Source organism: Gopherus evgoodei, chromosome 1 (genome assembly GCF_007399415.2).
Source record: "Gopherus evgoodei ecotype Sinaloan lineage chromosome 1, rGopEvg1_v1.p, whole genome shotgun sequence".
Lineage (NCBI taxonomy): Eukaryota > Metazoa > Chordata > Testudines > Testudinidae > Gopherus > Gopherus evgoodei.
In genome coordinates, this window is record NC_044322.1 from 122949885 (window position 1) to 122973986 (window position 24102).

General features: G+C 41.6%; 1 protein-coding gene across 1 annotated transcript in view; it reads right to left on the bottom strand.

The window, feature by feature from the left end:
- HERC2 (HECT and RLD domain containing E3 ubiquitin protein ligase 2) overlaps positions 1-24102 on the bottom strand; it is a 199988-nt gene that overhangs the window by 171115 nt on the left and 4771 nt on the right. Inside the window, 1 exon segment of the mRNA XM_030571144.1 lies at positions 970-1084. Coding sequence (XP_030427004.1) covers positions 970-1084 — 115 coding nt within the window.

Here is a 24102-nt window from a genome sequence, read left to right on the forward strand (position 1 = left end):
CATTTCTGACTTTTATGCCTCTTCACTCATATTCACTTAAAATCTTTGTATTTAATAAACTTGTTTTTATTGTTTTATCTAATCCAATGTGTTTAAACTCAAGTGTCTGGATAACTTCTTTAAATAAGAAGCAGACATTAGTCCCTTAACAAAATGGAGGAACTAGAACTGCTGGTGCAGGAAGTGAAACCAGATATAGATATGGGCAGTGTTTTCCAGCAATAAAAACAGAGTGATTTCAAAAATTTTCAAAGCTGTATATTCCAGAAATTTCAGATATGAATTATTTTAAATACAAAAAGTACACGTATTGACAAACATGAGCAATATGTAATCCTTTACAGCATGAAAGTGCACTGGTGGAGGGGGCACGAGCCAGCTGTGTGCAGGGAAGGGGGCAGATGCTGGGCACTGAGGGCTCGAGATAGGGGAGATGCATGGAGGAGAGGCACTGTGGACACTGCCGAGAGCAGTTGTAAGCACCGTCCACTCTGCAGCATGGTGAGGGAGCCTAGCACCTTGCCTGCCCAGGAGAAGCTCCATGGTGGTTTTGTCAAGCCCAGACCCTATGTGAGGAAAGAAGTTGGCGGCAAGTCTCAACAGCAGCCAGCCCCCAGCCTCTACCCTGCACTCAGGGAAACCCCACACACATCATGTCTGCCTCGCACCCTGGAGATGAGGGTTTTTTTAAAAGATAATTCTTTTATTATGAAAAGTCATCATTTCTGAAAATTAAGGTCTCCTCTTAGGCCAACAGAGAACAGCTGCATTCCTAAAAAGCCAAAAAAGAATTCAATGGAACAGATTGGAGAAAGCAGTAACCTATAAATCCTAGTAAATAGCTCCCTCCTATTTATTCAAGAGCAATAACACTATAAAGGAAAGTTACTTACAGTTGATTAAGAACTGAGGGCTGGTCACATCATCAGGATGAAATTTTTAAAAAGGTGTCGGGGGGGGGAATCTTACCTTTTCTTAGAGGTAGTTCACCACTTTGTGCTAATTCTGTTCCAGTGTATACAATTTCTCCATCTTTCACCATTTCATTCCACAAGCCACAGAGTCCATCTCGTGTAAAAGCAAGCTGTTAAATATAATTTTAGAAATAAGTTATGTACAGCATTCCCCAGACTTGCCCACACCATCTCAAACAAAACTCTTGAAATCATGGTCAGTACTTTCCTCAGTGCAAAAAAAGAAAGAATATCCCAACACACACTTATAATTTAGTGGTCCCAGAGGCAGAGTCTTTGAAAATTTTAAAGCAAATACAAGGTTTGCACACCACACAAATAACTTTCAGATGACATCTAACAGCATTACAGAATTTGCTCTCAACCACCCCGCTAGGGTCTGCTCTTTAGGATCAACCTACTTGAAGGAAAAGCTTCAAAATGCATTATAATATTGACTTCAAATAAATTCTAGCATTACACTTTAACCAACCAGAACATGAAACAAAACTTAGCAACTAGGCAATATGATTCTGAAGAATTATAAGAAGAAAATACTTCAACATGAGGTTATAGCTAAGAATTTTATACTGGAAAAAGCACTGGAGATTATTTAAGTCAAAATGTCCCTAACAGTTAATTTGAAGATGTTTGTGTCAACACCCAACCTGGAGGGGGGAAAAAGGTAGCAATCATCAGGCACATCTACAATATTGAAAAGAGGGCAATACTTCTTACATTTGATAGTTTTGTTCCTCCACACCTGACCTCCTCCTTGCCCAGTAGAATTGTGAGCACCGAAGCACGAAAAAGCAGAATCCACAGTTGTCAACAGCAAAACACATTCAAGAAAATTCTCAAGCTTTGTACTAACTAAGCAAGACTCAGTTTAGTACTGGCTTCAGCATAAGTCATAACTAAGGCATGTCTACACTATGAAGTTTTGACAATGCAAGTTACGACGGCCGAACACCACCACAGCTAGCATATCACTTGGCTCCTTGCATCGCCACTGCACATACTCATCATGAGTGCACCATGGGTAGATATCCCAGCGGTGTATCCTAGGTATCACCACTGTCCAATGCACTGGCTTTCGGGATGTTTTGGCAATGCATGGTGGCCAAAAATGAGTCACATCCTGGGTGACCGGGAGGGCAAGTTCCCACCATGCAACCTTCTCTATCCCATAATTTTCAGACCTATGTTGAAAATCCCACCAACCAATGCTGGGCTTGTCACTGTTCACCATCTCTGACAGAAGCATGGAGCCTGCACAATTCTAAACTATCGTCATGAGTGTTGCAAGCACAGGACATATTATCCTCCAGTATTTGCAGGGCTGCAAGAAGAACTACAGGAAAAGGTGACAATGTGCTGGTGGGCAGATTGCTGTAGGACATAACGAGGACCAACTCAAAGTTGTTGGCATTCAAAGAGCAGCTGCAAATGGTGGCGTGCCGTTTCTGGGCCTGAGAAACGAGCACTGACTGATGGGATCATATTGTAACACAGGCTTGGTATGACGAGCAGTGGCTGCAGAATCTTTGAATGGAAAAAAGGCCACATTCCTGGATCTGTGTGCCAAGCTCACCACAGCTTTCCAGTGTAGGGACACCGGAATGAGAGCTGCACTAAGAGTGGAGAAGCAAGTGGCAATTGCACTGTGGAAATTTGCAGTGCTACATAGTCAGCAGGAAATAATTTTGGAGTTGAAAAGTTCACTGTGGAGGCCGCTGTGTGCAGGGCCAATCAATCAATCAATCATCACCTGCTATGCAGGACTGAGACTCTTGGCAACATGCAGTATATAGTGGATGGCTCTGCAGCCACAGGGTTCCCAAACTACAGTGAGGCGACAGACAGTACATACATCCCAGTTTTGGCACCAGGCCAACTTCCACTGAGTCCATCAACAGAAAGGGCTTTTTTCTGTAGTTATTCAAGTGCTGGCAGATCATCAGGGACGCTTCCTCAAAATGAATGTGGGTTGGTAAAGGAAGGTGCAAGACTTCCGCATCTTTAAGAACACAGGACTTTTCAGATCGCCGCAAGCAGGGATGGTTTTTTTCCTGACCAGCAAATTACCATTACTGAAGTTGAATAGGCTTGGTCCCCCAGGATCACAACTGGCATTTCCTTACACTCCTGGCTCATCAAAACGAGCACCAAGGAAAAATTCCACTACCAACTTAGCATGTGCAAAACAACAGTTGAATGTGCTTTTGGTAGATAAAAGGACACTGATGATTTTAACTAACAAGTCTGGATCTCAGTGAGAAACTATCCCAATGGTTGTAGCAGCCTGTTGTGTCCTGCATATCTGTGGGGAAAAAGGAGCCACCGAGATGAAAGGTGGAGGCAGAGCAGTTGTCTGATGAGTTTAAACAGCCAAATATAAGGGCTATCAGAAGACATCAGTGCGGAGCTATACAGCACAGGAGGGCTTTGAGAGAGCACTTCAACAGTGAACCACAATACACAGCATTGTAGTGGACTGTGTTCTACCTGGCCCTGAAGTTTGGGGGCTTATTAGGAATTGTAAGATGTATACCAAGCTACAATGAATATAATACAGACAATGCACCTATTCATTTCATGGTGCTAGCTGTAGATTTATGATTATTACTTTGTGACTGATCCTGAGTTCTGTTAGTGTTCAACAACAAGTAAGCAGTTGCTTTCACTACTGCCAAGCATTCTGCAGTATATGTTGGGAACTAATAAACATGAATTATTTTCCAAACAATACTGTTTTAGTGAGTTAAAAAAAAGACTTCAAAACAATTGTGTGCAAGTGAAAAGTAAATACATTAAACCTTAATAAATTTATGGAACAGAATTAAAGAGGAGGAAGGAATATTGTGGGACTGCTGCTGGAGGGTTGTAAGGTAACAGTGTCTACATGGACAGGCATCACAGAAACTTGGTGGAATGTGGATAATCCATGGGACACAGTAATAAAAGTGTACAAAATATATCAGAAGGACAGAACAGGTCGTGCTGATGGGGGAGTGGCACTATATGTGAAAGAAAGCATATAATCAAATGAAGTAATCTTAAAATGAACCAAACTGTACCATAGAATCTCTATGGATTGTAATTCCATGCTTGAAAAAAATGTGAATATAGCAGTAGGGATATATTACTGACCACCCGACCAGGATGGTGATAGTAACTGAAATGATCAGGAATATTAGAGAGACTATAAAAATAAACTCAATGAGGGATTTCAACTATCCCCATATCGCCTGGTGTCAGGGTTCCCTCCCTACTCTGAGGTACAGATGTGGAGACCCGCATGAAAGACCCCTTAATCTCATACTCCACCAGCTCAGGTTAAAAACTTCCACAAGGCACAAATTCTTCCTTGCCCTTGGACAGTATGCTGCCACCACCAAGTGAGTTAGACAAAGATCCAGGAAAAGGACCACTTGGAGTTCCTGTTTCCCCAAAATATCCCCCCCCCCCCAAGCTTCTTCACCCCCTTTCCTGGGGAGGCTTGAGAATAATATACCAACCGAATAGGTAACCAAGTTGAACACAGACCAGACCCTTGAGTTTTTTAAAACCCAAGCAGATTCTTAAAAAAAAAAGAGAGAGAGAGAGAGAGAGAGAGCGCTTTATAATAAAGAAAAAAGTAAAAGAAGCACCTCTGTAAAATCAGGATGGAAGGTAATTTTACAGGGTAATAAGATTTATTAACACAGAGGATTCCCCTCTAGGCAAAACTTTAAAGTTACAAAAAAAACAAACCAGGAACAAACCTCCCTCTTAGCATAAGGAAAACTCACAAGCTAAAATAAAAGATAATCTAACGCATTTCCTTCCTATTACTTACAATTTGTAATCCTAGATGCTTAGTTCAGGTATGGTTCCTCGCTGACCCAGACAAAAAAACAAAGATACAAAACAAAAACCTTCCCCGACAGATTTGAAAGTATCATCTCCCCTCATCGGTCCTTTTGGTCAAGTGCCAACCAGGTTATTTGACCTTCTTAACCCTTTACAGGAGGGATTTTATGCAACCCTTAGCTGTATGTTTATGACAAGTGGGTAAATGTCACCTCAGGACGGGATGCAGAGATAAAGTTTCTTCACACCTTAAATGCCTGCTTCTTGGAGCAGCTAGTCCTGGAATCCAAAAGAGGAGAAGTAATTCTTGATTTAGTCCAAAGTGGAGCATAGGATCTGGTCCAAGAGGTGAATATCTGGACCATAGTGACCATAATATAATTAAATTTTAAAAGCTATATTGGAATTGGAAAAGGTTAAGAAAAAGGCAACAAAAATGATTAGGGATATGGAACAGCTTCCATATGAGGAGGGATAAATAAGACTGGAACTTTTCAGCTTGGAAAAGAGATGGATTAAGGGGAGATATGATTGAGGTCTATAAAATCATGACTCAGATGGAGAAAGTAAATAAGGAAGTGTTATTTACTCCTCTTAACAAGAAGAAATTAAATTAATAGGCAGTAGGTTTAAAAACAAACAAAAGGAAGCATTTTCTCACACAATGTACAGTCAACCTGTGGAACTCTGCTAGAGGATGTTGCGAAGGCTGAGATTATAAGAGGATTCAAAAAAGAACTAGGTAAATTCCTTCAGGATAAGTCCATCAATAGCTATTAGCCAGTATGGGCAGGGATGGTGTCCCTAGCCTTTGTTTGCCAGAAGCTAGGAATGGGCGACAGGGAATGGATCGCTTGATGAGTACCAGTTCTGTTCACTCCCTCTGGGGCATCTGGCAGTGGCCACTGTCAGAAGATAGGACACTGGGCTAGATGAACATTTGGTCTGACCCAGTATGGCCGTTCTTATGTACATTTGCACTCCGCTGACCTCAATACATCAATCACAGTAACTCGGTAAGATAAGATGCCATGGGATAAGAGGAAAGGTCTTCTCTCTGCCCCTGGCCCCGCCTGCCAGCTCCCCTCCAACCCCTGACCTCTCCCCCCAGCCCACTGCTTGCTCCTTTTGGCCAGTAGATAGCTGAGGGCTCCTCTCTGCCCCCATCACCGGCAGGCAGCCACTGGGGCGGAGAGGACCCTAAGCTGCTGCTGCTCCAGACCAGCGACCCTCCGCTTCGGGCTCCCTGGCATGGGGCCTGCCTCTCCCTGCTGCTCTGTAGAAGCAGCAGGCTGGAGAAGTTGGGGGCTCCTCCACTACAGGCAGCATCAGGTGGGTAGGGCTGGGTGGGGCAGACATCCCTCACTGAAGCACTCAGGTAACTTAACAGAAGACATAACTGTCGTGATTTTTGCAGTCTTTTTTTAAATAAAGATTAGTGCTGTCGATTAATCACCGTTAATTCACACAATTAACCTAAAAAAAAAATCACTATTAAACACACTATTAAATACAATACTAACTGAAATGTATTAAATATTTTGGCTGTTTTTCTACATTTTCAAATGTATTGATTTCAATTACAACACAGAATACAAAGTGTACAGTACTCACTTCATATTTATTACAAATATTTGCACTGTAAAAGTGATAAACAAAATAGTATTTTTCAATTCACTTCATACAAATACTGTAGTGCAATCTCTATCATGAAAGTGCAACTTACAAATGTAGATTTGTTACATAACTGCTACTCAAACATACAAAACAATGTAAAACTTTAGAGCCTACAAATCCACTCAGTCCTACTTCTTAAGCCAATCACGAAGACAAACAAGTTTATTTACTTTTACAGGAGATAATGCTGTCCACTTATTATTTACAATGTCACCTGAAAGTGAGAACAGGAATTTGCATGGCACTTTTGTAGCCAGCATTGCAAGGTATTTACATGCCAGATATGCTAAACATTCATATGCCACTTCATGCTTTGGCCACCGTTCCAGAGGACATGCTTCCATGCTGATGATGCTCATTAAAAACAAATGTGTATATTAAATTTGTGACTGAATTCCTGGGTCGAGAATTGCACGTCTCCTGCTCTATTTTACCCTCAAATGATGACCCAGCACATGATGTTCATTTTAAGAACACTTTCACTGCAAATTTCACAAAACTCAAAGAACGTACTAATGTCAGATTTCTAAAGATAGCTACAGCATTCAACCCAAGGTTTAATTATCTGAAGTGCCTTCCAAAATCTGAGAAGGAGGTGGTGGGTGCAGACATGCTTTCAGAAGAGTTATAAGAGCAATATTCCAATGCAAAAACTACAGAACCTGACCCACCAAAAAAATCATCAACTTTCCACTTGTGGTATCTGACTTGGATAATGAATATTCATCAGTCCACACCACTCTGGATCATTATCAAGCAGAACCCGTCATCGGCATGGACAAGTGTTCTCTAGAATGGTGGTTGAAGCCAGAAGGGACATATGAATCTTTAGTGCATTTGACACAAATATCTTGTAATGCTGGCTAGAAAACAGTGCCATGGAAATATCTGTTCTTACTTTCAGGCAACATTGTAAACAAAAAGCGGGCAGCATATCTCCTGCAAATATAAACAAACTTGTTTGTCTGAGTGAGAGAACAAGAAGTAGGACTGAATGGACTTGTAGGCTCTAAAGTTTTACACTGTTTTGGTTTTGAGTGCAGAGGGTTTTTTTGGTACATAAGTGTACATTTTTAAGTTCAACTCCCATGATAAAGACATTGTACTAACATACCTGTACTAGGTGAACTGAAAAAAAATAATTTTTATTAACAGTGGAAATATTTGTAATAAAAATATAAAGTAAGCACTGTACATGTATTCTGTGTTGCAGCTGAAATCAATATATTTGAAAAATGTAAAAAATCCAAAAATATTTAAATAAATTGCATCCTATTATTGTTTAATCATGCGATTAATCACTATTAATTTTTTAATCACTTGACAGCCCTAAAAAAGACCCAGTTTAGTTATTTCAAAGAAGGACTTTAATCTTCTGAAAAAGAATGTAGGGTAGGACATCAGTTTGAGGAAACAGTGGCGTTGGGCACCCACATATAATGGGTTGCAAAACTGATACTTGTCTTCTATTTGTTTATAGGTCAAGACTTCTAGTCTGCCAATATCTTTATGCAGATTTCACTTAAATTTTTAGATCATTCTGGATTGTAAGTATGTGCAATTTCACACCCTTAAATTTATACTTATGCATAATGGCATCTACAATTTAGAATATCTTCAGTCATTCTGTGAGTTTCTTCGTAACACAGCAGCCTGTATTTCAGAACACTAAGTTCTACTACACATTTATAGGTGTTGCTTACAATCAAAACATTTGTTTCCCCAATATCAGTTTCTAATCCTCTTTTAGAAAATGAAGTCCAAACTTGGTACTGAAAAAAAAAAAATCTTGTCAACTCAGCTAAAAAACTGAAAAACAGGCCAACTGTGCTTGACTTTCCTTGTTAAGTTTTATTTAAGTTTTATTCAAGTCACTTCCACTACTCACAGAACTGTATAGCCCATTCTTTCTCTCTCAGAAAAAATAATTCTCTCTTTAGTATATACAGTCAGTTTTGGGTTTTTATTTATTTATTTCAAAACAGAGCTCTGGAGCTGTGCTCAGGCTCCGCTCCAGCTCCAGGCAAGAACCTGCAGCTCCACTGCTCCACGCTCCAGTTCTGAGCTCTGCTTCAAAGCCCTGATTTCAAAGCTGGTATTGTACGGGAGGGATAGCTCAGTGGTTTGAGCACTGGCCTGCTACACCCAGGGTTTTGAGTTCAATCCTTGAGGGGGCCACTTAGGTTTCTGGGGCAAAATCAGTACTTGGTCCTGCTCGTGAAGGCAGGGGCTGGACTTTATGAACTTTCAAGGTTCCTTCCAGTTCTATGAGATAGGCATAGATAGCTTTTAGAAAGACAGCTTTTGCTGCTGTTTTAGTGGCATTTAAGTTATTATCTTGCTTCATTATCTGAAAAAAATAAAAAATTTAAAAAAAAACACACTTAAGGTAACAGACATATGATAGTGTGTGGCAATAAACAAAGCAGCTGACTGAAAGGAGGACTGCTGACACAGTGTTTTTAAAAACTACAGATACAACAAATGCAAACACCAGATATACTCCTTCAATTTAACCAGAGCAATTTAATACTGGAATTCTAGTTCACTCCATGGACAGTAAACAAACATCAGCAATATTTTGCTACTATGATACTCAAAACCAAACATGGTTAAGCAGTTTCTTAAAGTGTGGTGAATAAAACTACTAGCCCAACTTTTTTACCTTCGCCATTTCAGAAACTCAAAGCATTTTATCAATAATTAAACTTCTCAATATCTGTAAGAGAAGTATTAACCCAATTATAACCAAGTGGATAAGTGATTTGCCCAAAGTCATAGAAAGTCAGTTGCAGAGAACAGAACCACTACAGATCTGTTCTTGAGCCCCAGGACCATTCTTCCCATAAATTGGCTTGGAAATGAGGTTAGCCAGCACAGAGAGACAAGCATTCTCTCCTGAACATTTGCTATATCCAAATATTTCCAAAGTGCCTATCCACCTGACATCCAAGTGCTGAGACACAAACTGAAGTTCTATTCAGAAATCTTTTGGTTGCAGCCTATCAGAAAGATGAGGATGCTCTTCTGTGTCACTGTTTGTGACAATGACTGATGTCCTGGGAACTACCCAGACAGTAAGTGGCTATGTCACCTCCTGCTCCTCCTTGTGGCCTTAATGCTGTGCAACTATGGTTCCAATCTCAGACACCAGCAGCCAGCACACAAGCACAAGGTTTTGCCCCCTGACTCTCACCAGCCTAGTCACCCCTTGCAGTGTGACAAACAGCCCTTCTAGTCCCAAATGTGTCCCAAGTTTTCCCAAATGTGTCCTCCCTGAGTTCTTGAGTACAAAGACACTCAGATCATTCACCTCTAGTTCATCACCCCAAAACGTGTGAAACCAGCCCTCAGTTATCAGTGTGTTTGGGCACTCACATTTCAGAGTTTGCACACCAGAGACCTGCTTGTGGCAAAAATAAAGTTTATTTAACCCCATTTTCAAAGATGAACTATAAAGGGAAAGCAAACATCTAAGATATACAGAAAACCAGACAACCTCAGGCTTTACATTTCCCTTTTCTAATCCAAGTTACCGTTGCCTTTGAACAGCATCCCTGCACTGATGAAGAGGAGCTCCTGGTCAGGTCGCCCGGTGAGGCAGTCAGCCAGGAACTCTTCACCACTCTGAAGGTGTCTAGCCAGTCTCAGCAGTCCCTCTCCTGTGAGCAAGAACCAGGAAAGGAGACGCCTGGTAAGTGGTTTGTGCAGGGCCGGTGCTACCATTTAGGCCAACTAAGCGGTTGCCTAGAGCGCCAAAATTTGGAGGCACCAAAAAGCGGCACCCCTCCCCTCCCCTTTTTTTCTAAAGCCTTTCAGCAGCCGCTGCACTGGGAGGGAGAGGGAGTCAGAGCCGCCAGCAGCCAGCCCAGGGGTTCCCCTGGGTCAGCACGCCGCCGGCACCCAGCCCAGGAGTTCGGGCTGCTGGCAATGCAATGACCCAGGGGAACCCTTGGGCTGCCTGCCAGCGGCTCTGACTCTCTCTCCCTCCCAGCGGCCACTCCATCCCATGCAATTCTTCTCATTGCTGGCGGTGGCACAAGCCCGGCGACGGTCGAGACAGCAGGACTTCTGGAGCAGAGGTGAGCTGGGATGGGGAGGTGCTGGAGGGCTCCCCAGGGGAGGGGGGGGATCTACGGTGGGGGGGCACCTCAGGGCAGAGCTGCTGCAGAGCTTGGGGTGGGGGGGCGCGCAAGGTGGTGGTTTCGCCTAGGGTGCGAAACTTCCTTGCACCTGCCCTGAGTTTGTGTGGTGCAGAGGTGGATTCAGGATATAGAAACGTACAAGGCTGGCTGTGTTTCTGTGTACTGTACATTGTTCTGTTGCACTGATTAGCTGCACAAAGAAGGGTGTTGATGCATGCCAAAATCTCATGGGAATCCTCCAGAGATCTCTACGAAAGTTTCCTGGAGGTACTCGACAATCCTCGGCCAAAGGTTCTTTGACAGAGCTGCTTTGTTCCTTCCCCCATAGCAGGAAACTTTCCTGTGCCATTCGGCAATCACTTGTGAAGGGACCAAAGCAGCACACAGGAAAGTAGCATAGGGACCAGGGCAGAAGCCACAAGCATGTAGCAGGTGTACCCTTGCTTCCATGCTTACCCTCAGCAGTGAGATATACACTTCTTCCAGCCCCATGGCTATGGCAGGGGCACAGAACAAGTCCCTCCAAAAGCTGTCAAATTTTTAATTCTTGCACACACCCCTGCATCAAGTCAACTTGATATCCTCCTTTGACAGAGAAACAAATCTTGTGGATGGGGGAAGCAGTAGATGTGATATATCTCAACTTCAATAAGGCTTTTGATATGGTCTCACATGATCTTCTCACAACTAAGGTGACCTCATTTTCCCAATGCTGCTCCCCTCACCCCACTGCACCCTGCACATTCCTCCCGCTACGGGGGGGGGGGGGGGGGGGCACACCCCATCTTTCTGGCAAAATGCACAGTTTTTCAAAAAAAAATCATGACGGCCAGTACAGGGAGCTGTCGTGGATCCAGTTCTATTCAATATCTTCCTAAATGATTTAGATAATGGCAAAGAGAGTACACTTAAAGTTAGCAGATGATACCAAATTGGCAGGGATTGCAAGAGCTTTGGAGGACAGGATTAGAATTTAAAATTACCTTGACAAACTGGAGAAATGGTCTGAAATCAATAGGATACAATTCAATATGGATAGATGCAAAGTACTCTACTTAGGAAGGAACACTCAATTGCACAGAAACAAAATGGAAAATGACTGCCTAGAAAGGAGCACTGCTGAAAAGCATCTTGAGGTTATAGTGGATCACAAACTAAATAGAAAACAATACTGTTGCAAAAAAAAAATACAAAAGCCACCATTCTGGAACGTACTAGCATGAGTGCTGTAAGAAAAAGACATGAGTAAGGCTGCGAGTTTGTCACAGAAGTCATGTATTCCCTAACTTTTCAGGAACTCTGACTTCTGCAGCGGCTGGCCCAGGGGCCACCTGAGCAGCTCAGGCAGGCCCTGGCCCAGCTGCACCAGTTGCTGCTAGGGCAGTCTTGGGCCACCAGCATGCCCGCCCCCTCCACAAGTAGCGGCAGCAGGAGTTTGGGTGCAGGAAGGGGCTGTGGGTTTGGGTGCGGGAGGGGGTGAGGGCTCTGAGCAGCACTTATCTTGGGGGGCTCTCCAGGAGGAGCAACATGTCCCTCCCCCCTCAGCTCCTAGCTCCTTGTGCTGCCCCCGCACAATCGGGAACCATGGCCAATGGGAGCTGTAGGGGTGGTGCCTGTAGGAGGAGGCAGCGTGTGGAGCTAGGAGCTGAGGGAGGGATATGTCGCCGCTTCCAGAGAGCTGGGTAGGGAGTCTGCCAGCCCCACCAACCACCCACGAGCACCCATGGTGCCCCCACCCAAGATTTAGTGAGGGTTACACAGTACAAGTCATGGACAGGTCACGGACTGTGTATTATTGTTTATTGCCCATGACCTGCTCATAAACTTTTACTAAAAAAAAACACCACGTGTGACTAAAATGTAGCCTTAGTAGAATTATTTCTCATGTCTACTACTCAGCACTGATAAGGCCTCCGCTGGAGCACTCTGGCCAGGTCTGGGCACCACACTTCTGAAAAAGATGTGGACAAATTGAAGAGAGTCCAGAGGAGAGCAACAAAAATGATTAAAGGTCTAGAAAATATTATCTACAGGGAAAGATTAAACAAACCCAGTTTTTTAGTCTGGAATAGAGAAGATAGAGGGTGGACATAACCGCCTTCAAGTACATAAGTGTTACAAAGAGAAGGGTGACAAGGGTGTTCATCTTAACCACCGAGGGCAGGATAAGACGTAATGGGCTTAAATTGCAGCAAGAAAGATTTAGGTTAGACATTACAAAAAGCTTCCTAACTGTAAGAGTAGTTAAGCACTGAAACAAATTACCTAGGCAGGTTGTGAATCTTCATCATTACAGGTTTTTAAGAACAAGTTAGACACACACCTATCAGGGATGATCTCGATAACTCTAGATAATCTAGATAACTAAGTCCTGCCTCAGTGCAGGGGACTGGATAGATGATCTAATGAGGTCCCTTCTAGTCCTACATTTCTATGACCCTATTAATAGAACTTTTAGGAATAAAGAGGTTTCTGAAGATACTTAAAGTGAGTTCAGGACCACATTTTCCAAAACATTTACGTGTAACTGACAGGCTGCATATTTCTGCATTGTTCCCCCTACCAGATTGGACACACCTGCCAACCATAGTCACAATTTGGATATATCAGATTAGGAAGCACTACATTAATGCACTACACACTCAGTAGCCCTCAAATGTAACCTATTGGTAATCTTACTTGCACAATTAAACTGAGGCTTTTCCTTTGACTGGTACTAGGTTTACTTTTTAAGTTAGAAGGTAAAATGTTTATTTAGTTTAACATATTTTCTTTAGCCCAATTAACAACTAACTTAAAAATCTAATATAGAAGCCTACTCTCCCTCTGTGCAAACTCCTATTCCAACTGTTAGATATTCTCTCAAGTCTTGAGAGAAGTCCTGAATCCCCTCTTGGGCAGATGTCCTCCAGCAGGAAGGAAGCAGCATCTAGGAGATCTAACTTTTCATAAACTCCACAGATCAAATCATTTATGCCAATTATTATGCTCCTTTCTAATCCCAGTGGAAGATACACTGCTACATCACCTGCATAAGATCCTGAAATCCTTACCATATTTTTCCATGCACAACCTCAAATTGAAGTTTTTTTAAAAATTGGATTATTTTAGAAATAAACAGGAGTTGGGTAAATGGTTTTGAAATCCAACATTTAGAGATTTGTTTGCCAAGATGCTCTGAACGTGGCCTAGCTGATAAACAATCCACGTCACAAGAGCAAACTACCCTGTAGGCAGAATGAAAGTCTGAAGTTACTTTTATGAATTTCACTGAAGTAGGTAGTGCAAGTAAAACAAAGCAGGCAGCAAAACTATTCCCATCCAAGAACTTAATTAAGACATAATCCTCAAAGAAACATTTATATTGCACCCTGAAAAAATCATCAGAAACCTGCTAACAAGGGCCAGTTACAAAAGACAGGAACTACTCACTGGGAAGCACTCCAAAATCCCCAGCAGTGCAAAGGGGAAAGAAAAAAGAGCATCCTGCTTCTTCCTTGCAGCTGTACCATATTTTGTATCAATCCTTTTAAAAAAAAAAGGGGAGGGGGAGAAGAGAGGGAAAACAGGACCTTTTCTCCTTCTTTTAAAGAGAAGGGTAGAGGAGCAACATTCATATTCCCCTGTTCTCTCCAACACACTCTGTCTTTGCCTCTTGAAGTCTGATTTTTGTATTTCTCACCCTTGTCTCTCTCTTCTATGGTTGGGTTTTTTTTCCCCTTCTTTTGTTTCCTTTTCCCAGTCTCCATGGGATCATACCCCACTTACTGTGAAAAGCCACAGTGAAGTGAATTACTTGTAATGTTTGAATTTTACTATTTAGCTTGAGGAGTAAGCATGAAGCTTACTAGAACTGCATCAGTTCATACTCTGCTACTAGACTCCTAAATGATATTGCTGATACAGACTAACATGGCTACTGCTCTGAAACCTAAATGATATTGGCAGTCTTCCCACTGGACACCAGAAATTACTTTTTCCAAGCTTTGATTTAAACAGGAAGACACACTAACACTAGTATTCCACAGAATTTGAAAAATCTTGCCACAGGAGACTCTTAAATTGTTATAGGTGAGTGCAAAGTCAAATACCAGTAATTCCTTCAGAACCTAGCCTTTCGTTGAGAGGGACAGCATCAAATTGATTTTAACTGACCATTTTCATAAAATAGAATGATAGCGCACCCCATGATTTTTTACATTTTTGAGTTATTTAAAACAGCAAGTGTTTCTGAACCCTGTTGATGTTTGTAAGGCTCTTTTCAGAAACGGACTATAAAAAGGAAATGACTGAAACCCACCACATAAGTAAAAAATAGTCTTCATTAACTTTTGCCTTTTAATAACCAAGGCCCTGATACTACAATAAGATGCTCACAGGTGGACGACAAAGATGAAGGGAAGTCTCACCAAATGCAAAGGAGCCTTCCTATACAGAACTCAATGTAAGAGCAGGATTTTAGGCATAATTTATAGCAAGTACAAAGATTTCAGACAAGAGTATAATTCTTAAAGTTCATTACCCCTTTGAAAAAGTTACCTCTCACCCATATGGTTGCAAAAATAGCCTCCCAAATATGAAATGAATGTAAGCTACAGCAAAGCCATCTTATTAAGAAGAGACAGCTCCGGTACCTTGGCTGCCGCCCATTGCTTTCCCAAGTTACAGCAGACTGAAAACTCTTTTTACTACTGCTATTCAGTTAACAGAGCAGGATCTAAAAACAGTATCAGTATAGGAAACACAACACGTTCCCCTTTCCACTAGCTGGCATGGGAGACTTTCCGTATCTGGCTTTGACTAGTAGTTTTAGTCCTAGGCACTGGGTTTCTACTAAAATTGTTTAGGTTCTATGCATGAGGTAGATATGGACAAGAGAGGAAAGCAGGGAAATAAGGTGAGACAAGAGACCAAAGACTGTCTTAAGAGCGTGGCGGCAAAAGAAAAACCTGAAAATGTTGTAGGGGAAACAAGCCATGTTCTATAGTGGTTTTATAAGAGATGGGAGTGAAGTTAAGGGAAAGAAGGTATGACAAATGTAAGAGATATGGCATGTTTAAAACATTTTTAAAATGCATTAAATAGAAAGGCAATTGACAGTGTTATTAAATACACTATATATCAATCAGTTTTATTCCTTTAATTGGGAGAGGGTGCCAGCACAGGTATACAAGAATACACTGCATCAGGGTGCAAGCCTCCCAGCCTGGGTTCGCAGACTCACGCTAGAAGGGCTCACAATAGCCCTCTAAAAATAGCTATGCAGACATGACAGCTTGGGCTCTCAACCCCACCTCCCATCGCCCTGTTTTCAGAGCCCAAGCTCCAGCCTGAGATGCAGTCTACACAGCGATTCTTAAAGCGCTAGCTCAAGTCTGTGGACTCAGGCTGGAAGGCTCACTCCCAGATGCAGTGTTGACATACCCTTACACACTTGACAACAAGATTAGCTCTTGGGCTACAAAGCATCAGGTAAATTTTTTAAGCCCTGGTGATACAGTTTGTTTTTCACAACTTTTCATACTTGGCTCAAATTTAAGGGAGAAGGGGACAAATATTTTGAAATATATCTAAAAGCATATGACTGAAGTAAACGTGAATAACCTGTTACTGTTTATACCTTTTTCCACATACCTGTTTATCTCCCAATACTGGCAAATACTCTACCACATGTGATTCCCCACACGTTAAAGGAAAATAGAATGCAGTAAGAGAGAATATTCTATTTGTCTAATTACAAAATATTATATCTACTAAAACACTAGTAAACAAAGACAAAGTCATCATCTTAATAGTTTGATAATGATTTTGCCTTGGAAGTCAGGCTTACACTACCAATGAAAGCTTATTATTAAGACTGACAGTAACAACACTAGTTCTTTCAGTCGCACTTGGCATCAAACTTGGCTTCTGCTGGGGAGGGAGGTGGCAGAGTTTAATCTAAAGGCAGCCTCCACTGAGAGACAACAGATCATTCACCCACAGATATTCAAACAATAAACAGGAATTTCTAAACAGTGCTTAGAAAATTCTATATACTGTGATGGGGCAAGGCCAGATGGCTATAGGAAAGAAGTGAGGAACAGGTATGTTAGCCCCAGGCTAAACAAATCCCTGGTACCATGGTAACCAAATGGCAGTTGCTCCAGGTTAATCAACACACTTGGGACCAATTAAGATACTTCCAGAAGGCAGTGGAGATAGCTACATTGATTGGGACACCTGAAGCCAATCAAGGGCTGGCTGGAACTAGTTAAAAGCCTCCCAGTTAGCCAGTGACGTGCACGTGTCAGGAGCTATAGGAGGGAGCCATGCTGGTCGAGGAATGAAGCAGTACAAATCCATATCAGGTGTAAGGAAGGAGGCCTGAGGTAATGGTGAAGAAGATATTGAGTGAGGAGCTGCTGTGGGGAAGTGGCCCAGGGAATTGTACATGACCTATTTCGAAGATGTCAGCTATCATAGCTGCTAATTTTAGGGTCCCTGGGCTGGGGCCTGGAGTAAAGGTCGGGTTTGGGCTCCCCCCACCCCTCCGCTTAGTTACTGAGATTGGGAGACAACAGACTGTGCAAGGGAGGATTGCTTCTCCTCACTTCCATTGTTGGCTTACGATGAAAATGGCTCAGTAAGCTGTGACTCTTGCCTCTAGAGGGAGAGAGAGAGAAGGGCTATGTGGAGGGTCACAGCGAGCCTCTGAGGCTAGCAAACATCCGCCAGGAAATGCAGGACCCACGGAGTCAAGGACAGAAGTTTGTCACAATACACACACACACAGAGGAGATATCCACATGCTAAGCTGCACAGGTGTGACCAGCGTTGCACGCACGTAAGACATCACCTGCCCATTACTCCATCTACCCAGCACTTAGTCTAACATTGAGCAGTTTCAAAAGCCTATCTACAAATGAAATAAAATAAAGCCCATATACCTTTCATCCTTCTAATGCCACATGTGGCATTTCTCCTTCAGAAGTACAATTCATGATGACCCAGGAACAGTAAGAATAAGACCTGAGCTGATAGTTTTCCTGCACTGTTTTAACGTTTAATTTCTTCTTGTCCTGTAGAGCTAGAAAAAGGAGCAACACACAATTTGGGAGTTTTTCCCCTTTCGAACGGGTCCCAGAACTCACTTCTAGTTCTATAAGGTACATGAAAACTTTGGTGTTATGACAATTTGTATATCCTGATGAGTAAGTTATTTTTAGACACCTTAGATTATGTCTTTTTATTTCTCTCTCGGAGATATATACAGTTTCCCGCACCAAGGCACCTGGCTGTACACCCAGAAGGCTAAGAGAAATAATCCCAAAAGGGCACTTTCAACTAGACTCTGTGCAGTACCATCCACACTGATCTCACTCGTATCTTTCCAAACATCATTATTTCATATTGGACCTTCTGTTCTGTACATGCCTGAAGTCCTATGGCATGGAAAAAAAATGGCTGCACATGACCCATTTTAAACTAAGTTTGGGAGTCCCTGCCATAAAGCCATTCTACAATCGTTTCATGTACAGGAGACAAAGGATGTCAATAAGAGTCCAACACATTGAGTATGATCTCTCACCTTAAAAAAAAAAAGTGATATAAATCATATGTTAGAAAAAAGTATTATGCCAAATAAACCAATATAAAAGCCCTAGAGTAATCGGATTATTCCACTCAATAGCCAGTACAGTCCAGCATGCACTAAGAAAGAGACACAGCCACACAGGATCTATTAGCTAAAGAACTTAAGCTATTTCAAGGATCCATATACAGGATTTTTTTTTTAATTGGAAAAAAAAATTTTTTTTATATAGAGATGTAGATACATTTTTTTGCTGGCATTACACCAAGAACAGAGCCAGTGTAATGCCAGCAAAAAAATAGCTAAATTTAAAAAGACCAAATCAGTACATTACTTTTCTAACAAAAGGTTGGAGGTGTGAAAGTAGAATGAATTATATTGTGAAAATAGAAAGGATTAAAGAAATGTTGTCTGTATCTTTAAGCAAAGATGTTGGAATGTTGCAACCAGGTGTCAGGAATACGACATTAACATAGAACAATTGCACCGTTTAAGGGCAATTGGTGAAGCATTAGCCTTAGATCGATAACAGTTAGTAAGGAAATAGGATATGCATGCTGTGCCCCAGCTGAATTTTACTGTTTTGCTATCTTTGTCCCTTTGTCTAATTCCCGCTCTTTTATCTGTATAAATAAGACTGTTTGAGCCTTGCATGGGCGCTCACATATTCTGAATGTTATTGGCAGAGCGCTGTGCTAATAAAACAGAGTGGTCTGACAAATTGTGAGTCCTGATTCTAACTTTGACAATTTGGAGGTCCCACCGAGATGGCAACCGTCTTCACTGGGGCTGTGTGATTCCTGACTGTTTTTGTAGGATGACTGTGGCAGCCGGCACCTGGGCATTTGGCCCAAGCGGTCCTCCACTAGAGCGGAAAGGCGCACAGCCACAGTGAGGTCTACGCCATCGAACCTGTTGGTTCCCACTCTGTTCTGGTAGGGATCCCGGGATCTGACATCAGGAATCTGGTCAGGTAATTATTTCTGTGTTTTGTCCGGACTGAGGACTGTCCTGTCTCTGTGTCTATCTGTCCTCTTGTGGAGTGTTTGAGTCTGGGTGCCGTCTCTGTCTGGGGATCGGCCGACCAAGGGGTTCCTGTCCCCGCGGTCTGAGTGAGTGAAATCTGCACAATTGCAGCCGCACCACACCTTGGGTAAAACCCTTAGTGTGAAAGCAAGGGCAATTGAGGCAGTAGCCTGTGGGCTCCTTTTGTGTGTTGCAGCAGGCATCGCTCTGATGAACCTGAATTTCCTTCTTGTGTGATTGGTGTGTGAAAGTCCTCCTGTACTGGTAACCAGACGTCTAAGTCGGGACAGTTCCCTAAATGAATGCCGGCTCATTTTATGTATTTAGGATGGGTCCAGACTCCTGTAAAAAGGGTCAAGACTCCTGTAAATTTCTGGGAAAATGGTCTAGGCTAACTCAGGAGGATCCCAAAACTCAGTGGCCACTGTTAAAATCTTGGAACAAAGACTGAGTGGACGTCTTAAAGGACAAACTCGGCCAACCTAAAACTAAATTGGCTAAAGGAGAGGTTAATTGTTTCATGCAGTGGTGGGAAGAGGCAAATCATAGGTGGACAAAATCAAAACTGGCCTCTCTCACTTATTCAAATAATAAGTTAAAAGCTTTATTAAAAGCCTCCTCTCCCACCACTAGACCGAGCGCTCCTCTTTACCCCGTTCTCCAAACCCCGGATCGATCCAAACCCCTTCATACTCCCATCTCATTGTAAAAAGGACAAAAAGTCCCTTGTTCTGTTCCCCTTTGTTGTCTGCCTCAGAAACTGATTCTTTATAGTGTCCCACTACCAATTCAGCAAGGCTGGGGGCGGGGGGCGCTCCTCAACTAGCCCCCACCCTTCCTGGTCCCTTTCCTTGAACATTTCTTTCAAAATTGTGAAATGACCACAATATCATTCACAAACGGTTCATTGAAAAAAGCAGGATCGGGCCCAGACAAGCAGGCAAGCAACAGAAAAGAAACAGGTTGAAAGCCCTAAGGGAATAGTGTCAGAAGTAAAAAAAAGTAGTAAGTGCAGGCATGAACCCCTGGAACAATACTTAAAAGGGTGAAATCTAAGGTGATAAAGGTGTCATTTTGGAACATAAACAAGTGATTTAAGAAAAGAGAGTGAAAAGTTAACTATAGAGGCTGGAGAGAATTAAGCAGTTAAACTTTGTGGAAAATGTTAAAAAGGACCATGTTAAAGAGAGAGAATTCTTGGTTTCTTTGCAGACATTCTGAAGGGAAAATGGGCCCTTTTCCAGAAGAGTGCCTGTAAATAATCCATATATATATACAGCTATGTAAAAACAAAACAGTGTAAAGGAATGTTAAGGAAAAGAAAATGTGTATGTATCTATGTCTGTGAAAATATGTAAAGTTCTAAGAATCTAAACCAGCACATCTGGTTTGTAAAACTACTGTTTTGTAGGTGTAAGATAAATTGATTTTGTTTTTGTTTTTAATGCCACTAAAAATTCATTTGACTCTTTAATTCAAAGTTGCAAAACTGACAGACCTTTTTGCAAGACACAGGTAATTAGTGTTGTTTGGCTTTGGGATTTAGCATTTAACCCTTAAGGGGTAACTTGATTCTTTACAAAAATTAAAATGTTTTTAAATAAAGACCAAGTCATGGCTGCAATAGGGCAGTCAGAATCAGGAGAATAGGTAGAGATTCTGGAGTCTTTTTGTTTGTTTGGTTTGTTTTTTTTTGTAACAATAGCAGATAAGAGCTGTAATGACAGAATAAGAAATTAACAGTGACCCTCTGAAGCAACAGCAGAGGTGAGGTGCACAAAACAAAAAGAAGCAATGTTAAAAACACTGAGCCTTAAAATGACTCTGTAATCAGACTGTCACTTTAATAAAAGTACATGAAAACTCTGTAAAAACAAAACAAACAGTTATACCTTATGTAAAAACTAATATGGCTAATGTTTTTGAAAAGTTATAGTATAGAAAGAATGTGCATTTTCCGTAGGATATGTGCAGCGTATATTGTAGAAAGGGATGTAAAAAAAAAAAATGCAAATGAAACATGCTGCTGAATTAAAATCCTATTAGGGCTCCAAAAAGAGCCGCAATAGGCTGTGTTTTCTTTTTCAGATCCCTGTGTGTTAAGACAGAGTCTCTGAGCTCTGCTGATGGCTTTGAATCCAAAAGCCTAGCCTGTGTTGATGCAAATTACCTAACTGATAAAGAAAGGTGAGAACTGCCAGCACAAACGAAGCTGCAAATAAAGAACATACCTGGTCAGCAAACAAACTGCCTACATAAAAGGCATGGTATAACAAGATACCTTTAATAAATTTGATGCTAATGTTACTGTTAATATTAAACATTAAAATAACTTTAATGTTAGTGAGTACCCCTGTAACAACTTGTAGTGTGTATGATTTTTGGAAAAATCCTTTAAAGTAATATGGTAATGATGCTTCTCAGCTATTACCTGTGAATAAACTTAAAGCTTAACACAGCAGGGAAAACATTGTTCTGCTATATAAGAGGCAAAACTTGAGGTACACCACCTCATGAATTTAATAACTAAACAGTGAAATAATTTTTGCATAACCCTTAAAATGTAGAAGCCATTAAAACCTGGCCTGCCTATTAAAAAAAAAAAAAAACACAGGAAAATATGGGGGTAATTCCTCTGTTTTGCCTGCAGTCAGGAAGGGTATTTGTAAAAGAATGGAATCTTTAAGCAATAATCAATGCCACCCCAAAAGGGGCAGAAAAATGTTCTTTTTGTCTTTCAGATAATCCAAAGTACTGTATAATGGACTATGTGTATGTGTTAATTCTTGGGGAAAAGTGTTTAAAAAGTGTTAGCAACTTACTAGAAGACAAATGTACATGTAATGTAAGTACTGTGTTTACCAATAATCACATTTACTATTTGCCACAACAACAACAACAAAAGAGTCTCCGCTTACTGTAAGCACTGATTTAGCTGAGTTCTCTATCAACCTTGGCATTAAATGGCAAACAGTTACCAATCATCTGTTAAAAGGTAAAAAGGTAACATGGCTCCTAAAAAAATAAAAACAAAAATGTGGAAAACTGAACTATTCATATTATACACGCAAATGGGGACATGTTAAGAATTGCCACTGCATAAAAGCATAACAGCTTACCATTGGTATAACATTTTCTGGATGGTCTCCCACAACTACTGGCATACTAATGTTACTACCCCTAATTGTTTTTGGTTTTAAATTGTATGTGTTTAATTGAAATGTTTAAAATGTGCTGGTGGATAAAACAAATGTATGTAAAGCTAAAGCCACAGGCCCAAATCACCTCCCAGTATTTTCTATTACGTGGACTAAATAAGAAGTGACACTGGCGATTAATAATCTTAGTGTCAAAAGGGGGATATGTAGGAGCAGGATTTTATAATGTCCCATAAGAATTACAGTGTCCCATAAGAATTACAGTATAATTTGATTTCATCCTGCTAGCCATCTTTTTTAAATACCAGAAAGAAATGACCCCCTGGGACTATAGGATTCTGTTTTCCCATATGCATTACAAATTGGGCCCTCTCTAACTCTTTGTTTTAAGATTTAGGTAGTAAGAGACAGGATTCTCTATTGTGTCTGTGTTAAGTAAATTAGAGAAACATTGAAGGCCTGGGTCTCAATGTAAATTGTCCTAGTTATCAATTGTAAAACTTAGCAAGGTTTAATTTGCAATGTTTTTTTTGTTCAATATAAAATACTACTGTTTGTATTCTCAAATCTATTTGTGTGAATGAGGAATGTATGCATCAGGAAAAGATAAGGTGTGAAGGCCATTGTTACAGCCAGAGTCAAGGGACGGCTGTTAAACTGTCTGGCATCTCAGAGTGGATACATGCTTCGCAGTGTAAGAATGCACAGACCCCAGTGAACCAACCACCACCTCAGGACCACGCAGAGTCAATTTTTTTGACTCCAGAAGAAGACGTAGAGGAACAGCCTGCAATACCTTACAATCTACGCTCTCGTAAGGGTTGCCAGAAGCAGATGACTGCATAAAGCAAGGCCCAAGAAGAAGCAGTAGTGAGCTGAGCGCCTGCTGCCTGGTGGACATAAAACTGTGAGTGCAGTTCCCTCAGTTGAGGTTGTCAGAACCAGAAGGGCCTTGCCTCCAACATGCAGCTCTGGTAGCGCCTGTTCTTCGGCTGCTGGTATCTTAAGGTCTGGGGTGCACACAATGACAATTCTTTTATCCAGCAGCAAGTGTGGATAGCTCAGACCCTTATTATTTCTAAATGCTGGGTCTGCAGCCACATCCCAGCCCACTCTCAAACTGGTGTTCCTGTCCTGGCTATCCCACTCAATTACCCAGACCTCACTGGAGGACCTTGTCTGTTTAACACAATATGGAACAGTAATGACACCTGGGAAGAGGCTATTGGCAGTTCCTTTACCCCACTTGGGGGAGCAATACACCAGGCAAAAAGGCTCCTAAGTAGTTAAATTATGGCAAATAAAACCAGAGAAAGTTTAAGAGCCCTGGCCAAGGAAACAGAGGCGATCGGACAGGTGGCCCTCCAGAACCGTCAGGCATTGGACATAGTGCTCGCGGCCAAAGGAGGGACCTGTGCTCTCACTGGAAAACAATGTTGTATGTTTATACAATACCAATGAGGTAATAGATCGCTATACCACTTAGAACAAATCGCATATCTTCCTCATGAAGAGCTGAGTTCTTTATGGAAGTGGCTAAGTAACCTGTTCAATTTCTCTGGCATAGGAAACTGGTTGTTTCAGGGAGCCCTAACTATCCTGTTCGGAATCTTAGTGATTTTTGTATGCTTTCACTTAATCTACTGTTGTATCCAGAATTGTGTCACCCAGATGGCTGCCCCAAAACAGAGTGCTAATATGATGATTTTGAATAT